General features: G+C 39.5%; 1 protein-coding gene across 5 annotated transcripts in view; it reads left to right on the forward strand.

Moving 5' to 3' along the window:
* The window catches only part of LOC139694042 (protein FAM184A-like), a 392,188-nt gene that overhangs the window by 340,531 nt on the left and 30,517 nt on the right, over window positions 1-21,140 (forward strand). For all 5 annotated transcript variants that reach the window (XM_071592452.1, XM_071592450.1, XM_071592448.1 and 2 more), the window contains 2 exons: window positions 12,292-12,443; window positions 19,353-19,487. In XM_071592452.1, the coding sequence (XP_071448553.1) occupies window positions 12,292-12,443; window positions 19,353-19,487 (287 nt within the window). The remainder of the gene's footprint in view (window positions 1-12,291; window positions 12,444-19,352; window positions 19,488-21,140) is intronic.

Genomic DNA, 21,140 nt, shown 5'->3' on the forward strand with positions numbered 1-21,140 from the left:
GGAGGAGAACTAAGTGGCGGATGTTTTCAACCCCCTCAACTCCCAATCCCCCATGCCGCTCAATCTACCCCAGAGTTGGGATGCGAGGGAATTGCGGACGGCCTTCTTTGGGGGGTGAGGGTGGGGTGGAAGAGGCCATCATTCCGCCCCACGGCGTGCTTTTCCGTTTCGGGTGCCCGGATAAAATGAAAGGCGCGTGGAGGGCGAGGGAGGTGTGTGCGTGTGGAGAATGAGAGGTCTCGATTAATCCATCTTTCCCCCCGCCCCTCGTGTGCGCTCGATAAAACCAAAACCGTTAAAGCGGCGCAACCACGGGGTGTGGTGCGAGTGAGTCCTCGTGTCTTTCGGCATCCTTTCTGGGGGCGAGGATTCACGCGGTGCGGCATCACGAGCGACCCGAGGAGAGGAGATCCGAGTCGCCTCCGTGGTGATCGTGATTTCTCACCCGTCCCAGCCAATTGTTCGCGGTCGCCGAGATCAGAGGGCAGGTTCTTCACTTTCGCCCGCGCGCGCCTTATCGTTACCGTTATTTATTCGATGGACTGGCGAATATTCTATTTCCGTTCTTTATTTAGAATTAAGAATTACCAAACCCAACACATGAATACTTGCGCTACCGCGAACGATCGGAGCTTGATTTGTAAGATCAATGATCGTCAATTGATTTAAGAGGAAAATCGCGTTAATTATCATAACAGGTTATCAATCCGAGGTTTGATGTGCAGTAGCTCTCCAAACTGTCCAGCTCCCGGACGATCTCTTCATTTCCTCATAGTTCTATATTTTCCATTGCTTGCTTCTGGTAGTTCATCTATGGCCTTCCTCTCTCATTCTTCCCCTCTACATATGTTTCTTTCAATAATGGTTCTTCGGTAAGGCATCGTACTTCAGGAGATATCCAATCAATTTTCCTACTCTTCTTGTGTCCTGCATAGGCTTCTCTCTTCACCCACTCTTCAAAGTACTTCATATTTTAGTGTCGTTAGTAGTTGCTATTTCTGATTGAAAGCCCTCTGGTCTATTCCTGTTCTGCTTAATACTTCTCACTTACTTCTTCCATCTATAATAATCATGATGCCTAAATGGTTCTGCTCTTCTATGTATATTTTCCAACATGTCTTTACCGGGCCTTACTACTTGGAGATTTTCTGGGGATATTCGCGTTATGGATAGCGATAAAGATAGCATACAAAATAAGTTCCATGATCGCACCCATGAAGTAGATAGATACCTTTGGGTCTGCACGCTCAGGAGAAAGTGGCTTCGCGTACCCCCCTGACATGAAAGACGAGTGAATGATGAACAGGGTGAACATATGTAATTTTTCGTCAATTTCACGCACGGTAGACACGGGTTTGCTCTTTCAGAAACTTTCGTGCGTTGCGAGTGACACGAGTATCGGAGGACGATCGAAGTCGAAGAGGGTGGACCACTGTGTGGGAGGAAACCTGGAAAGTTGAATTCTGCGAATGAGCTGTGCATGCCTTTGTATAAATTACTATGAGTGGATGTGTCCAAGCGTACATTCCTGGAAATTAAAATGATTGATAGCTATGGCAATCTGGAAAGCAAAATTGAAATGCAATGGAAATGAGGCTCTACGGGAGAATAGTGGGAAGATCAAGATGGCATCAAATATCTAACTGACAGTTCTATGAAGAGAGTGAGAGGAAAAGAAGCCGAAAGAAAACTCTGAGCAGAAGAAGAAATAGCTTTATTAGATCCATTTTGAAAAAAAAGATGGCCTAATGATGATGAAATTCAATGTGAATATGAAATGTAATAACGACAGAGTAAGACTTCGAATGGTATCGAACGGAAAAACTTGTGTCAAAATTAACAATAGCGTCCAACTGAATGAGTGTGAGCATAAGAATTGGTTAGTCAACGAAAAGAATGAAATGAAAATTGCGTCAAACCAATATTGGGTTTAATGGCCTGTGATAGTGATATATAAATGATTACAATGATATACAGGGTGCGTTCGGTCTATAATACTACACTCCGATGGTTTCTTCGAAAACTCAATTCCGCCGCTGGCGGCAGCGGGTCGTGCTGACAGAGTTCCACCAAGCGTCGTGGTTTCGAGCTTTTCGTGGGTTTCGGAGCGACTGAATCAAAATATCGAACTATTTCTGTTTTCGCTACGTCACCGCACCTGAGCTATGAATGGGGATTCCCCCGAAGGATCTAAAGCGTGGCCCTTTCTTACTTCGTCCCCGTCGAACAGGTGTAGGAGATACCCGCGCCATGAAAACCGAGACGCGAAAGGGTTGCTCTTTAATTACTGCACACGGACGAACCGCAGGACTTAAAAATAGTGAATGGCTTTTCCCCTCGGAGGTAGTGAATTGAGATGTTCCTCCGCTGTTTGCTTACGACCGAAACTGATTATTTTGGGCGTTAAAAACATTTATTCGATAAGTATTTCCTACATGAAGTATCTTCTGAATTTCTCATTCTATGTCTAAAATTATTCTTAGACAAAATTATCCGTTCCCTATTCCTTTGGACATTTTTGAGTTTGTTAATAAATGTTTCCTGGAAGGATGGCTTACTTATATTACCACATATTTGGCAGAAATATTTACGAATGAGATTTAGCGAGATACACGAAGCAAAATTGCATTGGCCAAAACTGCTTCTAGGTATAAAACGACTCGCGCACGACAGTGTTATTTGAATTGTACCGTTCCCATCCGTTATATCATTTGAGATTGACGATCTCATGGGAAACCTTTAAGTGGATATGTAGAACGGCCAGGGAAATGTCAATGCTGGTTTACCAGAGATGGTTGGTTATACGCGGCAACGCCTAACGCTGCTCACGATCATAAGATATTAATAGTCCAACTAAAATTGGGATCCACCGCTTTTCCCCGTCAGGGATAACTCAGGCTCCGTTGTAATCTGAAGTCATTTTGGAAATAATCTAACTGAAGTAGATACGTGTAAACTTTCCTCGAATCGCGAATTTATTGTATTAGATACATGCCCTTGAGTCCTGATGAAAGTGGCTGGGGCCACCGAAATTTTGGAGTGGTTTTTGTTTTAGTTAATCTTTAATTATTTTTACTATGATTTTTTCGTGTGCATCAAGAATTATCATTATTTGTTTCTTTATTTGTTGAATGCATACCTTTAAAAAAATGAATAGAATACGAATTAGAAAAGAAATAGAAATATGAATTTGAATACAACGCCCTTTTGAATCAAGTTTCATATGGCACGTTGGGTAGAGTTTAATCGAGATCGCTTAGTTGAATTAATGATTATTTCATCTAAATTTCTTTGGTCCCGCCTTTCTTTCAAATACTGCTGCTGCGGTACTTCACCTATTTTGCATTGAAAATCCCATTCCCGCCATCGGCAATGCTCTCTTCATGTTTTACGCAACGAAACATTCGCGGTGATCCCGGTATAATGACGATCTCTGGAGAAAACCAGATAGAGAGAGAGAGACAAAACTTGCCCTTCCGATTCTCCTCGACGCACGACTTGATATCTTCCGTGCATCGGTTCCCAGCGCAGCGGAAACCCTTTTTACGAGAGGGATTTTGGACCGCCGGGGTCCTATTTGTCGGAAGAGAAAGGAACTCTCAACTCGCGGGTGGAAAAACGAATCGACTCACGTGTGGGTGGTGATCACGAGCGCACCGGAAGGGTGTTTGCAGTCGCTTCGAACATTCCCTCTCTTGCGTCGAATGCGCCAGCATGCCCGGTGTTCATTATTTCACCAAGTATTTGAATCTTCATTCTAAACAGTTTCATGTTCATTATTTCACGAAGCATTCGAATCTCCATTCTGAACATTTTCATATGTCCAATCTTCTATTAGATTTCAGTCAATGGTTGAACAGAATGTTCAAGAGATTCACGTCCCTAATCCATAGGGTGCGCTCCTCAAATCAATGAAAATGCTTGTGTATTTTGCGTTGAGGTCAATAGAAACTCCATTTCAGACAACCATAACATTACACAAAGTGACACGCGTACATTTTCATGTGCTATGGATCTAATCTCACATTCTCTTCCTCTCCCTCTGTGAAAGCAAGTTGACAGTGATACTTTATCCGTCAGTGCATAAAATCAGTCAGTGTATGTAACTCTTCTTTATATCTCCCTCTAATACTGTTTCAGCACCCCATTGCCTCTCAGTGTAACCGGCATCCACTTGTCCTCAGCCTTCTTCTGATCACTTCCAACAGACTCATCTCTTTCACCACAATGCCTAGAACCTAATTACTATTTTCCTTCCCGTTCGTTATATTTTATCCATAACATATCCTGTGAACTTGGGAGTCACACGAGTGAATATTCCCTGGTAGGCTGTTGTTTTATTGTTAAATTCGTACTTGATAAAAATGAATAGAGAATGAATGTGTCATTTTTTATCCACTTCAATCATTCATAATACAATTAGTGCTATTAAAACCCTAATTGAACTCAACTGACTTTATATTGATCATATATATTCATATGGCTAAGGACACACATCGATATAAACGGATTCTCAACAATACCACGTAGTAACGAACGCCTAAGTTTTGGAGTTGTAATCCATTAACTGTACGTCTAGTATTGACTGAACTTAGAGTATTATAACTTAGAACGCATGACGCTCTAATGGACTTAATCTTCGGAACTTATCCCCCGTCCTCTTTCCACCAGCCGTCCTCTTCCACGGGCCACACGCATCAGGTGTGCGGATCGGGATCCCCTGTTAGACCACGTCCGGCGTAAGCCTATTTAGTTGGCTCCCATCCTCTTATCCGATAGCGGTTCTGTCTTCGAAAAGTGAGCGCCTTGCAAACGCGCCGTGATCCCAGGCCGGAAAAGAGCTTTGTCCGCGTCGCCTGAGCCTCCCGCACGCTAGAGCACCATTCTGCACTTACCCGTTTGCGTCACCGGGAGTTAAATACACGTGTTCGACCCGCATCGAAAGTGACCTTGGTGCATTTTATTTTTTCACATTTTATTCTCTCTCTCTGAAGGTGATGCAATGGTTACACCGCCTAGGGATAAGGGGTATAGTATATAAGGGGATTAGACCATCGATAGGGTCCATCGCCAGGATGTCCATTGGAATTCTCTACTCACTACTGCAATCCTAACCCCTGTTGAACATCCTAAAACTCCATATCATAATGCAGTCTTTATCTCTGCGTACTTTCTACCTTACTTAATTCTACAGGTATCTCTAATGCCATTTATGTTCCTGCCTCTACCTCGCTTCCCCAGTATTTTGTCCTCTATTACCATCTTGAACATCCCATTGCCTCTTAGTACCTAGTGCATCTATTGGCTCTGCCTTCTATAAATTTCTTCTAACAGCCGCCTCTCTTCTCCGACCTTGCCTGTCGATTCATTTTATATTACTGGTCTGTATATTCCTGTATATTTCATTTCTATCCATTTAATTTTCTCCATTCGTCTCCACAATCACATTTTGAAAGTAATGCGAAAAAAGGGAAGTTAAAACGCTCTCAAATTGGAGATAATCAATGCATTAAATTTCAAACCGGATCTCTCAATGGAGGGGAAATTGGAGAATTTTCACTAAAAATACGTTCTGAACAATTATTTTACGACCTGATGGCAGAATTGTACGTATATGACGCAATGAGGATTATCTTTACTCCATGCTTGTTTAGAAAATCACTCTGAATTATCTCGTCGCTGTCAAGGTGCGAGTTGTGGCGTATGCTTACCTCAAACGTTCTGATTATATAGCCTTTTAGAAATCATGGTTCAGTATGTAGAAACAAGACGAACAAATGTAAAGGGCACACGGTAAACCGAATCGAGATTTCTTAGTTTTCGACACCGTTGGGAAATGTGAAAGGGAAGAGAAAACTTTCCTTGCTTTAGTTTAACCAAGCAAGATGTTTAAGGACTCATTTTCATTTCGTGTTTACACCGTATTTCAGCAGTTCTCCGATTCGATCATTTTATATGCTGGACGAACAGTTTTCACGAAGGCATTTTCGTCAGCCCATTCATCTTTTTTCGTTTATTCAAGTTTCCAATTTGAAGCTCAATTCGCCTTTTATCCGAGCGTTGAAGTTCATTCAGCAGAATTAATTTTTCTTGTAGAAATTTTACCGATCATTGCTCATCTCCGGGTAAATTTCACTATGTCAAGGTTTTTATGATTATGCAATTTGATATGTTCAATAACAGCCTCTCCAAAACCTTGCGAATATTATTCATTGCCAAATTGAATCGTTTTGTCATTTTATTTTCATTCAGTATCATCAATTACTTGAGGGTTAACGATTTTGTTTGGATGATTAAGAAAAATTAGACCAAAAAAAACTCACCTTATTCCGATCGAGCCTACAGATAAAGGCTGTCTACAAGTATAGGCTGGATATTAAAAGTAAAAAGGTGTAATTTCTATGCATATGCCTCCCGACATCATTCTCTTTTTACATGACATGTCCTCGTGCGTAATTGCGAGCTTCCGAATGACGAAGTATCAGCAGTACCGCCGGAATGAAGTTTGCAATAGGTCCATTATTTACGTTCGGAAAGATGTTTTCGCGAGGTAATCGTGGTATAATATTTTATTTTTTTCTGGTGCGTTCCGAGTGGAGATGAAGGTGGATACCGAAAGAAGAGAGCGACTTGAATGCCCGGATAAAATCATCATCTCGTCGCAATCACATCTTTCTTTCCTCGAGTTCCCATTGAAAATTAGCGAGACGAGGTTTGAAAAACATGAACGAACGAACTTACTTCGAACTCACGATCACACCGTTTATATTCCCAGTCGATATTGCAAACGTGAAAAATAAAACGAAGGAAACTCTCTAGGAAAAGTGACTCGATATACGATGGAAGTCACGGTTCTTTGATTTCATCTGAGCAGCAAAGAAGAATGCGACTATTTATCCCGAACATAAATCTCGCCCTAGGTCGTCGTTTTGGATCATTTTCCCCTCTCGTGGCAGGGTAATTCATGTGACCATAAATGACTCATTTTTCCTGCGATGTCCTCAACGACTGGAACAATTTTAAATACTTCAGGATTTCGAGCACAGCCGATTCAACCTTTTTGTTTCTTCGTTAATATATTCGCGGCGGGCTTGTAAATCAGAATGCGGTGGCCTAATTACCATGAGGCGATTGTTGACTTTTTTCACCGAAATACCGGCAAATGTAGGACACAGCGTAGCGTAAGAAAAGAAATTTATAATTTTTTTTTCGATGTCGTACATTTCAGAAACTCTTTTGGTGAATCATCTTTTGCAATTCATTTTCCTTCATTGTCCCGCGATGCGCAATCGGATGTTTTCAGGATATGTTTTCAGAAAAGGTGTCGATTGAAAGGCTTTTCAATGCTATTTGACTACAATACTTCAGTAGGAAATGGGATAATGCACACAAATATAAAAGAAAATCCTGTAGCCTCGGGTTGTTCAACTGTAACCCTATTTTAATTTTATAAACGAATATTTCATAAGATTACTTTTGCATGTATTTAGAAAAAAACACGCAGAGAAACATACAAAAATGAAAATCGCACGTATTTCCAATTTTCGGTGGTCAAACCACCTTTTTCAAGGGGAGAGAAGGAACCTTCCGAAGATTATAATTTCATAATCTTTCGGTTATCAATTGCACGTGTAGTTTCCTGTGTTCCCTTCCTTTCTGACAATTAGTGCCGACGTTCAGGTTCCAAATTCAACCTACATTTAGTCCTTCAATCCCCAAATACCCCGTTTCAACCTGCTGGTCTACTTACTCCTACTTTATACGCTTTTTCGTAATTGGAAAACTTTCACGGTGGTTAAAAGCGAGAGAGATGAATGCTGGAATCCTTGGAGTACGTAATACGAAAGCTTTGAATTCACCTTCATGTCGTCACAAATGAAAATATTCGATAAAAAATTTAATTCCGAACTCAGTCTCTCTCTCTCTCTCAATAACTACATGTATGACATGCAAACTATGTTAGCAGCCTCATCGTCAAAAGAGACCCAGTGTCCTTAGGTATGTGGGCGCGCGCTCAGATTGTGCCGGGAACACACGCTTGTGTTTTTTTCGAAAGGTTGCAGAAGAGAAACTTCGCCAAAAAAAAAGGTAGGGGAAAAAAAGGAAAAAGATACGAAACGAATAAACGAAGGGATGAAATCACCAGAAATGTTCGCGGGCGAATATGCATTTCTCGCCGAGTTATTCTTTGCGAGCTGGTGGTGGAGACATTGTGCATACGTGTTCGCGCGCGGGTACCGAAATACCGCGATCCATCCAAATACGTATACCTCGCACATTCTCAGCGAAAATAAAAGCGCGAGATTCGATTTGCTTCTTTTTTTTGTTTGGATCGGACAAAACAAGCGTGTTCAGCGTGCAAAAACATAAAGGAGGGGGAAAAAGAGGCGGAGAAAGAGTTTGGAAGGTATGCATAAGAGAAGTTGACTTTTTTACGTTATTTTGATCATCTTTTCTGCTATTCAAGTTAGCTACGTTGAACACATTATCACCGTCCTCAAAAAGATTACATTTGGATGCTATATTGCCGAAACAGAAGTATAACGTATGAACTACGTTAACTCGTACGTTAACTCTAATTTTTGTTGCTTCTAATAGTCGCGCCATTTTTGAAATCGGCTGAAAGATACTGCGAAGAGAAAAAGATCAGGAGTGTACCATCTGATACTCCCAAATAATTAAGTAGGGTTCATTATGTCCTAATGGGGTTCAATGTACTATCTATCTTTAAGGTCAAATGTAATCTCTTTCTGCGAGCTAAAAATCAAATGCATCGATACGATAACGTATGCCCTTCCTGTCATCCTGTTAGTAGAAATAAATATTGCCAGGAAAAGGCATCCTGTAGAGGGAATGAAAAGCGACTCAAAGATTCATGAACTATTGTGATATCATGAGTTTTTTTCAGCACTGCTAACATTTTTCGTGTTTTGACCTCGTGTCAACGGATTCAGGTAAAGCGAGAAATCAATTTATTGACATTTATAAATGTGTCAATACCCTCTCTGCGACCCCCTGACAATGGGTTCATTATGGTCAGTTCATTCCAAATTGGATTCAGCTTATATTATATATTTTTCGTTGACGGAAATGTAAATTTTTGGTGTGGAACGGTCTTTGATGCATTTCATTAAATTGGCATGCTAGGTTTAATTAGCCGAAACAAACTGGACGAAGTCACGTTAATCCATTGTAAGTGAAGACTTTGGATGCTGTAACCGAAAATAATCGATGGAGTGAGTCAACCATGAATCCACGAATCAGATCTCCCTCTCACATTCTTCGCGTGAGGCTCACTGTAAGAGTGATCAGCTGATAATTTTCGCCTATCACAAGGCCATCCACAATGTGTTAGCATGAGAACAAGTATATTACTGAAATGAACCTAGGGAGGATTGTTTACCGTTATGGAGTAGATATTGTAAAGGAGAAGAAAGAAGATTTTCACAAAGATACATCATTCAAGTGTTTTAAGTATTAAAAATAGTACTGTTACAATTTTTCAAATATCGTCATCTGCAAGTAATCACTTTCATACCGATCATATCTATTTTATTGTGCGAGCAGCGACGACGATCGTGTTTCAACGTACGTTCCATAATATTATGAAAAATGTATGTAAAAATATATCGGTATCCGATTGATCGTGATGTCATTGACTATCTAGAGAGAAATCTCGTAAACTATTTGCTGAGCACTTAAACGCTTTCGTAGGACGTGGCTGGGGTGCATTTTCAGCTGGAATTCCGAAAATTAGGGTGGGCGGCGGTGGGTGAAAGCTGGTTTGTTTTTGTATATTTGTCGGGGGACCTCCTCCTCCCCTCAGGACCTTTTATTCTCTCTCCTCTCCGCCCCCCCCCTGCTACTACCCTCCAGCCCGCTCCCCGCATACAATTCGAGTGTGGTTGCGTCATCTGAAATTCAAGCAAATTCACGTCCATAAATATCCCCGCGCGCTCGCAGGACAAAGGCTAAATCGCCCCACTTAGTTCTGAAACCGTAGGCCAGCCTTGTTCTCGCCAAACCCTTCGTCCAGCCATTAATCTCCTTTTGCGGCCTTTATTTTCGGCAAAATACATTTGCCTCGTTGGGAATTTCCCTTATTTAGAAAAATTTCCGCTGGCGAAATGATTTAGCCATTGCGGTGTGGGTACTTATGAGTTGCTGGTGGTTTTCATTTTTTTTGCATTTTTGCTAGACCGCCAGATCTAATTGTTTTCTGTAATTTTAGGATGCTTTGAACAAAAAAGTGCCCACATCATCGGTTTCCATGTTTATTCAGAGGACTTTGTATTTTCGACCAATTTGTTGAGACCACGTATTTAATAAGGCTTGAGCGTTTTGAAAGGAAAGTGTGTCACTTCGTAGATTTGAGTTTACAGATACTCGTATAAATGGCCGACTTGAAACCTGTGATGTAACTGTCGTGTAATTTTTATGTTCATTACCTCAGAGAGTACGAAGGAATATTATTTTTATTCAATTGTAATACTTTGAGAAAATCTATCTGCATGGAAGAAAAAAAGTACGAATGTAATTTAAATGTCTCAGACATTCGTTAGCACTATGTGTGTCGAGAGAATAAGACAAACTTTTATTCTAATAATTCAACAAATATTTACAGAGAGTGGATAAAAAAGAAAAAAATCATGGCTATTTATACCAATATCCAACTCTCTTCATCGCATGTGTTAGGTTGGTGGTTCTCTAAATGAAACAAATAGTTACCTTAGTGATCAAATTCGGGACAATTTTGAAGTATTTTAAACTTGCACAATTGAGAAGGGTATTTTAGCATGAAACTACACGCTTATTATCACTTAATTTATTTTATCTGCCAACTAAAGGCATGCATTTGATGGCTCAAGAAAATAATTACGCATCGTAGTCACTCCCTCGCCAAATGAACTTATTTTGCTCGACATTTTTTCTTACTTCGTCTCCTCATATGAAAAATGTTCATTGTCTTCCTTCTAACCAGCTCTTACGGCATATCCTCGCTTCTGCCTTCCACTTATATCTCTACAAATCTCCTCTATCCTATTTTCTGTCTTTTTTTAAATCTCTATCGCTTTTAGATTTCTTCCCTTCTCTTTCCATTCCTAACACTTTTGCATTTTTCATCAATTCATACAACTTATTAACTTCATATTCTTCTATAATCACATTTCAAATACCCCTAATCCAGCCTTCAACAATCTACTCACAAAGATCAATTTTTGCAAGAATATCAATTTTCCTCCTTTTTGGAAATCCTTCTTTAATAGCACCATTGTTTTCCAAGTTTCCTTACTACTGTGACGATATTTTGTAAAAAATGCGACCGAAATGCATCATTTTCTCTAATTAAATCTAATTACTCTAATTTAATCAACCTATGTTTAAGGTTATGTTAGCTTTGCCTTTTCAAATATGGAAAATTGGATTAGTTTCATTAGTTTTTGTGGTGTTATTTTGGGTAATGTTTATGATTTTTTAGTTTATTCCGCCCTTTTAAAACGGAATTCCACCAATTCAATTTTGATATGCTTGTAATATACGTAAGAATGTAAAAGATTTCACCGTAAGCAGGATGTAACGTTCTTTCGTGTTAGGTGAGGCCCAGTGGATTATCAGTGTACCCATTGAAAACCTACCTAAGTTGGTAGATTACCATTTATTTCGTATAAAGGAGTTGTAAAGTTAAGGAGTATCAATATTAATCCCCTCGGTAGAGCATTCATATTAGTTATGTGCTGCTTTGAATGTAAACTCACGAGCCATTGGTTTTTTTCCTCGTGAGAGTATTGCCCTCGCGAGTCGATCAGTGGACTAAACACGCTGTGGATACGAAAATTAATAATGGCGAATGGGTAATGGCTGTCAAACGTATTGTAAAGCTTTTAAATTTTAACACCCCATTATCCGATTCATCAACCAATTATCACCACCTGCTCTGAGTATAATCCCCTGGGTAATGGTGGGGATCTTACGCTTCGTTTGCTCGGTTCTGAGTCTAACCTAACACAGCCCGTGGTGATACGTGCCACGGAAATCTGTGTACAGCATCCATCGCACGCGTGTTGCGATCTTTCTTTTCCATCTTTGAAAGAGCTTGTAATGAACACGTACAGTAACCACCTTGCGTGTGTCCCAGCCAGCTTCACTTAAATGGTGATGATTTCGATAGACTTGTTATCGAATGGTTCGGTATCAGTGCGATAAATTTTAATGTAAATGATACTACTCGCCTCATCTCTTTCACATAGACTAACCGACAACCCCCCTCTCTCCTCTTCTTTTTTCCCTCAGGCGGAACCTCGTGAGCCAGGAAGCCCGCTACCAGGAGAAGCTGTCCGAGTTGAGTGGACAGCTCGCAGCGAGAGAATCGGAGGCGAACGCCCTGCGGTTGGAGATCGAGGAACTGAAGCGGGAGCTGGTCGCCAAGTCGTCCGGAATGGATCGTGAGTGAGAACGGTGAACGGCGACCCATTTGCCCGACCTGTTCCTCTTCACACTCCCCCCCCCCTCCTTTCCCCAGCCCTCGAAGGTCCTATACCCACAACTTTCCACCACCTTCCGTTTGCGAATGAACCGATCGCGCGAAATCGAGAGGGTGTGTGTGGTTAGGGCTGTGCAATTTTGCGACATATCTACGCATTGACTGCGATGTGCTATGGTCACGTGGTATTGGTGGTATTACATTAGATCGTGACCAGGTGAATTTGGAATACAGTACACAGTACCACAGTTGCGTGACGATTTTGCATCGAAGGGCAGCTAGGTTTGCAAAAAAAGGAAAACGAGATAAAATTGCAAGGGGCGGGTTTTTGAAGGAAATGGAGTGGGGAATCACTCGCGGTCCCAAGATTCATGTGTGTGCATTGAACTAAATTTATTGCGTTGAGTTTAGGTAGATATCTAATCTAATGGTATTGAAAACATTAAAAATGTTTATTTTACTACGATAATTCGAGGCATAAATTCGAGAGATATATTTTAGAACGGATATGTTTCGACTGTCTGATTTCCACATACATTGAAAGAGAGTTGACATGAATTATACCCGCGTACTTCTCGTGCGTTAATAGAATTCTAACCACAACTTTGGATACTGCAGCGGTGCAAAACTGAGATAAGTCATAGAAGTTTTTCATCCATAGGATTATATATAACTTCAGACTTCTTCCTTGTATTGGTGGGTATTGTGGACAACGTGTGTTAAATCATTCCCTACTACCAATCATAGAAGAAGCTTTCAGAATATCATGTAACTTTAGATAGTTAATGTAGCACTGTCTTATTGTGAAATAGTTCGATACTTCACACTACTCCACAAATTCAATGCTGCTGAGTAAATTTGGGATTTGCGGCATTCCATATTTGCAATATCGACCCTCGGTACGAAAATAATTGCCAGATGTTGGGGATATAGATCGGATATGTAAAGCAGTCCGTGTCGATAAAGGGTTGTAGCGAAGAACATACAAGTTGAGGGGTGATATGAATATGCGCTAGAACGTGTGGGCCACGAGCCAAATTATGGCCAAGATTATAGGTCCGAGTGATGCGGCACATTTCAGTTACAAAATATATGTATTGCATTACGGATAAACATACTCGTACACTAGATTTTAGAGTAATTACGACCAGTTTTAATGTATTTTCGTCATACCCTGGGACTAATAAACACTTGATCAATCATTTAAATAGAGTAAACCTTTGAAAATAACGCTATAATATTGAAACTGGTCTAGACTTCTCGATAGAAAATAATGTGAGAAATTACTGTGTGTTTAATTCATAAAATGAATCAATTTCGCCGAATGTAACCGCTAACTATAATACGTATTAGATACCTTTATCGGGGAATTAATTTTCTTTATGCTTCCAGACGTTTCGAAAATCTTTAAATATGAGTTATCTCGTATCTGGTAAAAGTTTAAAAAAGGGGCGAAGGATCCCTCTTTTCATTCACCGTTACGCACCTCTTAACGATGTCTTCAAAAATACAAATATCAACGAAGAGAAGACGAGAGTATGTGAGAATGAGCGAACTGTAAAATGACGTCAAGTCATGCATAGTAGCTTGTACATAAGTGTATTATGCAATATGAATCAATTCACAATGCCACATTTTACATCGCAAAGTCGGAACGTAGGCGTTTTTGAGGTATTTATTTTGCATTGCACAGCCCTGGGTGTGGGTCATGAGAGTGGATCGAGGATGTAGCGTGTCCTCTCTCGTTGAAGTTTACACTGGAAGGAAGATTCATCAATATGCCCGTTCCTTCCGAGCTGGTCATAATCCTGAAGTAATAATATCAGGTTTACAAGGGATCATGGTCTCTTCGACTTAAGTTAACTTCTTTTCAGTGAGAATTATCAAATATTTGCTTATGTTCATTTATAAAATGCGGATTAATCTTAAGTGACGACTAGTTGGAAATAAACTGGGTCATGACAAATACCTGTGTGCTTGTATTAATTAATTTAATTAATTGATTTTTATCTTATTTAATGGTTTATTGTTAGTTTTCACATTATATACGTAATCGCTCCGTCATTCATGAAATGAAAATCCTTTTTGGTTCGATTAAAAATAAATATCGGTGAATAGTATTGGAACTTCAAGAAGGTGTAACTTAGTTGAATCCAACTAGCTTTAAGTTGTGTGATGTAGTTTCAGGTCCAGCCAATGCCTTACTCAACGATATGATTGCAGAGGATGTATAAATTAAACAACAAAGTTCATCACTATGATTCCTTTGAATCCCTTTCCGGGATTCAGCACTCACGTCCTAGGCGTAGTGCTTGCAGTGTCTCCCTTATGTTTGTCCTGACCTTTCTCTAAATGGACCCTAAGAAACATCTTCCCATTGAAGTTCCTCTAATAGGTCCTGGAATTTAATCTTTATGAATTGAAAGCGGCTATGTATGTCATTTTCTGTATGGAAGCAATTAACATAAGAATCAGTACTTGTACCCAGGGAGAGGAAGGGGATAACTCATTTTATTCATTGGCAAATTCGTATTGAATTTCACGGATAATACGAGGGTCATCCGGAAAGTAGTACCCGTTCGTGAAATAAAGACACAAAAGTAAATATTAACAAACATAAAAAATTTTATTTGAAAGAGGATACTTTAAACTACTTCTCAACATAATCTCCAAGCAAATTAAGGCATTTGTCATAACGTGTGACAAGTTTCTGTATTCCTGCTGCATAGTCCTTCGCCGCCAGCTCATTGAGATACGCGAGGGACCCATCTTGCACAAATTTTTGCATAATGCAGATGGTGTTTAACAATTTCATGAACAATTGTTCGAGAAACATTGGGAAAATGCTCACAGATGTCATCAATTGTGACGCGCCGATCGTTCCTCACGAATTCGTCAACTGAGCTCACCAGTTGGTCTGTAATGACAGACGGTCTCCCCGAACGCTCATCGTCGTGTGTGTTCCCCCTCCCCATGTTGAAGTTGCGACACCACCGCCGAACAGACGACTCGTCCATTACATTGTCTCCATACACCTCCTTTAATTGGCGATGAATATCACATGGGCGAACGTTTCTTGCATTGAGGAATTTAATCACTGCCCTCACTTCACAACTGGCGGCGTTCTCAATTTTTTTAAACATTGTAAACAATCACAGAAACAACACAGGCAATGCTAGCGTCACGCAACTTGGCTCAGAGAAGGCAGACAAGCCACTGAAGCTATCTGACCTCGTCCAGCGGCTACTCGCGTCGTCAGCACTTCATGCGGCACGAACGGGTACTACTTTCCGGATGACCCTCGTATCATGCTAGTGGGGATGTGCAGTACCTAATAAATATACGATCTTAAATGATACCCAGGAGTTTTATCTTAAAATCCACCAATATCCTTTATTTAGAAGTTGACTCTTGATGTAAAAGGGTTAAGAGCCCACTAAAATGTATTGCATGATCAAATAACTTCATTTATCGCCAAAGGAGAATCATTCATTTCATGAGTCATTATCTCCATCGTCTCCGCAATATCATGTGCTTCTGTCCCTAACATTGAATGTGTTTTAATTTCATTTTGGGGGCTCTCACGGCCAAATTTATCAAATATTGGGGGTCGAAATGGCAGCTCATTCTGAAATTGGATGCTTGAATCCGTTACTAGCTTCGTGTACATCAAACTTTAAAATTGTCCACTCAAAGGTAGTGAATCTTGACTGCCTCACACCAGTCGACGAAACATGGTTGGTGGTTAGGTAATTGAAATTGTGATAAATACCTATACACTTTGATGTTAATGTATTTGGTTTATTTATGCAGTTTGGAACAGATTCGGTGATGAGAATCGTTTTTTTTTCTCCCTGGATTCACCCTTCAGTTATATATTAATGACATTTTTATTACAATGGAGTTTTAATGTGAAAATTCTATGTAGTGTTGATATTTAAGTGACAATCGCTATCAATCGATCATTGACGATAAAAAAGGATCATAGAAGAATAATAAAATTATTTAAAGTAAAGTTAAATGTTTTATTTCCAATTATATATTACTTTAATGATATCAGTGCGCGTTGACCATGATTGTTAAACTGGAGTCGTGGTAAGAGAGGATATGATAAAGATGTGATGATTTCAAAGTCATAAACTGAAAAATATATCAGTGCCCAATAAAGCCCTTAAAAGAAGTTAACCAATGAGTGTAAAAGTAAAAAAGCTGTTAACCAATGAGTGTAAAAGTAAAACTCAGCATTATGTAATACTCATCAGCCCTGATCTAAACCATTTCATAATTTCCCTCAGTAGATAATTTTTAAGATCCGTAAGAAGATGATCTAAATTGTACTAGTAAATTCATCCATTAAAAGCATTTAAATCTAAAGCGAGACCGCATGCATAATTTTCTAATTCAACTGATTAAACGTAGTATCTGAGTAATTGATTATACTAAATTTTTCATAGAGGATTAAAATTTGATGATGTCAGCGTGACGCGTGTTCTTTCGTTACATTGTATACGGGACGAATGTAGGTTATCTCGGGTGACATCCCATTAGTTTTGCGCTATCTACAACGAATCTGTTTTCTTTATCCTTATCGAACCGAATCTATATTTTTTCACCCAAAAAAACTGCAAGAAAATTATATCCAATCCGCCCGCCTGTTGTCACGATAAATAAATATAGCTTTGCATGCTAAATTCACTTTGTGAAGTCTTGAGCTAAAATATCTATTGCAGTACGACGCTATAAATCAATTTTCGTTCATTTCATTCCTCTAAAATCACAATAGAATTTAAACGGTAATAGATTGGCAAAAACAGCAATTATGATGATGATGATGAAAAATAGGTTTATATCTCCATTAGAGAACGTTGCACGTTGAAATGTCAAGTAACCCGTTAAAAGTAACCCTCCCTTTAAATCACATTTCTCTGATTCTCTTTTACATGCTTCCAAACCGTGAAGAGGTAAAATTGGCCAACAATTTTACCGTGATGTATTAGATATGCACAATGGTTAGTAAAATAATATTCTTAGTTTTATTGAATAGATACTGTACATGCTAGTTTATATTTTAATTTACGTTAGAAAAATGTTGTGTGTGGAAAAAAAATTTTTAATTAGTTGCAATTATTAAAGCACATCTTTGTGATATGTGGTAATTCACTTTATGAAGGTATGCAAAAAATGTGCATGAGTAATGGTTTTTAAATATTTTATTAGGCCTGAGTGGGTCATGTATTGTTGATCATTCGCGGCATTTACCAAGCTCGCGAAGGTATTTGGCTGTAAATCTTCATGAGCCTTGAAAGAGGTACGGGTTTTCTTTACAGCGTATAAAGAAGAGAGTAGTAGTACATTCTCAGCGTTTTAGTAGTACTTAAAACCCACTTTATTTCCCTGTAACTGACGCCATTAACTATCATGGCCATATTCATAATTAAAAGAACTATATCTCTTAAACCAAGAAGGGTAGAAGGGAAAAAGCTGGAAAAAAATACTTAATCATTTAAAAAAAAAGCCATACCAAATATTTGGGGGATGTAATTTCCAATTCATTTCGTGCAGTTTGACATTTTTTGCGAGTGTAAAATGAGCTAAATTTGGTGGAATAGCGTGAATTCAAAAAATAAAAAATCATTAATACGTGGTAAAATTGACGGTAGCTGTTATCAGTGCTCTTGATTGCGTTTAACCTTTGAATCGCAAACCCGTTGCGCGCGGGGTTTTAAGCCTTCAAAGTCAGTGAGATGGTGTTATAATGACTTGCCAATCAATTTGATTCGAAATTCATCGGTGAGTAAAGAGTCACCTTAATCGAAGCAGCTAATTTGCTCTCCAACGAGGGAGTCTCCGCGGTTTGTGGGAAACGGGAGTAACCGAAGTTACGCCGGGCCTAAATGAACCCAACCGCAGAAACTGACTGATGCTGGTAAACTTTTTGATCACAAAATAACGCGGCTTTCGAGGGAACGCCCTCTTCACTTTCTTCCTCGTTCCGAGGGAGTTCGTTGGCTCTTGAAAGCAATTGAAACACTACGCCCTCTTGTGAAAACCAGTCGAATTAAAAGGAACGTTCTATTGGATATTTAAAAAATTCCCTCGCGATGATTATTTCATGCGCCTTCGGTTATCTCCGATTTCACTTTTCTCATTTTTTCCATGGATTGCAATACTTGAGTGCTCTGAAAAGTCGACAAAGGTCAACTTTTCCTGTGTGAACGGATTCCAGAGTGACAAAGGTTCTACTACTCCCCTGTTCTAAACTCTATCACATTACAGGAACCCACTGCTTTCATATGTCCTTGATCTGTTCGATGATGGCAATGTTATTTGCTGAAATAAATTAATGTTATAGGATGCCACTGATATAATTGAGTCATGATGTCGGAGAATTGGAAAGAATTTAAATACTTGTGACATTGAATATTTATTTATAATGTTTTCACCGCGCTAATTGAATATTTCCGCATCTTACCCGTTGTCCTACATTTTGCCAGATTTCCCTTCTCCTTAAGAGTCTTGCAGTTCAAGGAACCTAGTAGGACTAGCAGTTTTTCTGTGGAAATTCGTTTCAACTATATCATCATACCTGGAGCGGGTTGACCCATTACACCTGGTGTCATTTTAACCAGGAAGGATTCTATTGTGACAAATCAAAAGTCATGTGCAATCATTTTCATGGTATATCTAATTCGTCGGGGGACGGGGTGGTTTTGGGGGGAGGGAGGGTGAGTGTTTATGGAAGGCGAACGCACGAATTAGTTCGCTGGATGTCTCGCAAATGCTCGCCTGTACCTGTAAACGTCTTGTCATTGTCTCTTGCTATGAGGTCTTCCTCCTCTCCTCTCTCTCTCTCCCCTCTCCGAAACGACAGGTCTTCAGGCGGAGTTGGCATCTTCGAACAAGGAAGGGGAGTGCGTGCGGCAGACGCTTCGGAAGTTGGAGGAAGATGTCACGGGGTTCCGACACAAGAACATAGAGCTGGCCGAAGAGTTGCAGAAAAAGGCCGGTGAGTTCCCAAGGTTTCGAGAATGCAACCATCCATCACCGTCTCGAGAGCTTGAATGGCATTTTTCCCTTGTCAGTCTCAACTCGATGAGGCTAATTTAAAATTTGTCAACGCTATGTCTTCGATGAATGCCCCTCCAGCCTCGATGGACCGATAGGAAAGCTCTCTCAGCTAGATAGATAGCCTCCGGCACTTCCTGCCTCAAATGCACTTCGACAGTGGAGGATTCATTACAACCCTCCAATATGTCGTCACCCTGAATGTCAGGAAATAGTCTGGGTTACTTACGTATTCATATAGAGCATTCATTTTTGTTAAACAATTGTACTTTTTCAGTAGAATATTTTATCGTCCGACTCATCTGACCGTTTTGCGGCATCATCAAATACCAAATGATCCCGTGATTCGTTGAATTTCTTAGCATAATAATATCACGATGATGAAATAACAGTTTAATAAAATGAATGCTCATGACTTCCAGGAATATTGGTCTGAAACTGTAGCTTTTGCGATTTAAATTCGTAAGTACCGAATAGCCAGAAATCCGAATTGGCAATTACCCGATAGCCGAAGTTCGCGTGCTTAAAGTATCCCAGTAATTCGAAACTCAATCCGAATCCGAAGACTGGAATGTTGCTGTTACCTTAAGTCTCTGAGTCTGAGTATTTGAACTTCAATAATCCGGTACAGAAAATAAATAGAAAAATAATGTGGTGTGGGCATATTTATCATAAAATCCTTTTTAAAATAAAATTATAATTTTTCCCAAATGTATCGATTTTTTTAATGATTTGACCTTAGGCGTTGAGATTAGAGTGAGGAATTAAAGTCAGGTAAGTTAATCTAATCACCTTTTATCATACTTCTTAATTTATCTTCTGACACTACTTCCTAATGTCTTTTTAATGTGCTGCTCGTAAATTAGAACATCACACAATTGATGCTGAGAAAAATTATCTTTGTATCATACCATGTGCTGTGCATGTACATATTGGGGTCGTTACGCTCACTGCTTCAAAATTTTACCACTCGATTTTAGTACATTTCTACCGTAATCATACATGTATAGCATGCTGGATTACGAGGGTGGTCCCATAAGTGCCCGGCCTGACCTAGAGATGGCGGTAGTTGTTTGAAAAATATCACTGTATTAGAAAGTATGCAATCCATAAAGCATATGTTTCAATTTTGAAGACGCTACGTTGTGTAGTATTTGTTAGGCAGCCATCAATAGTGAACGTATTCAGTGAATTATTTTAAATGGAGAAAATTGGTTATTGCTAAGATATATGGTATTTTCTCTCGCTCCAAAATCGTTCACCCTCTCTGCCATCTTTTGGTAAAAATACACTGATGGCGGGGAAAAATCAAATTAATTATACACTGCATATAATGGGCATTCATAATCCTAATAATTGCATTGCTTTGGCTCGTATTCATACAGAGTGTATGTTAAATTGGCCGCGGAATCAATAGAAAAAAAATAGATATGTTCACTTTGACCAATTTTTGAACAAGAGATCTTATGCTTTCTATCATGTAGCACAACTTAGAAAATTCATGCCAAAACTAATATGCAGGATATATAATTAATTATAAATATATAATTGCAGAATATATGAACGAAGTTGTTCTTAAATTACGTCAATTTTA

Source organism: Hetaerina americana, unplaced genomic scaffold (genome assembly GCF_022747635.1).
Source record: "Hetaerina americana unplaced genomic scaffold, ioHetAmer1.1.p SCAF_5, whole genome shotgun sequence".
In the NCBI taxonomy this organism is placed as follows: Eukaryota; Metazoa; Arthropoda; class Insecta; order Odonata; family Calopterygidae; genus Hetaerina; species Hetaerina americana.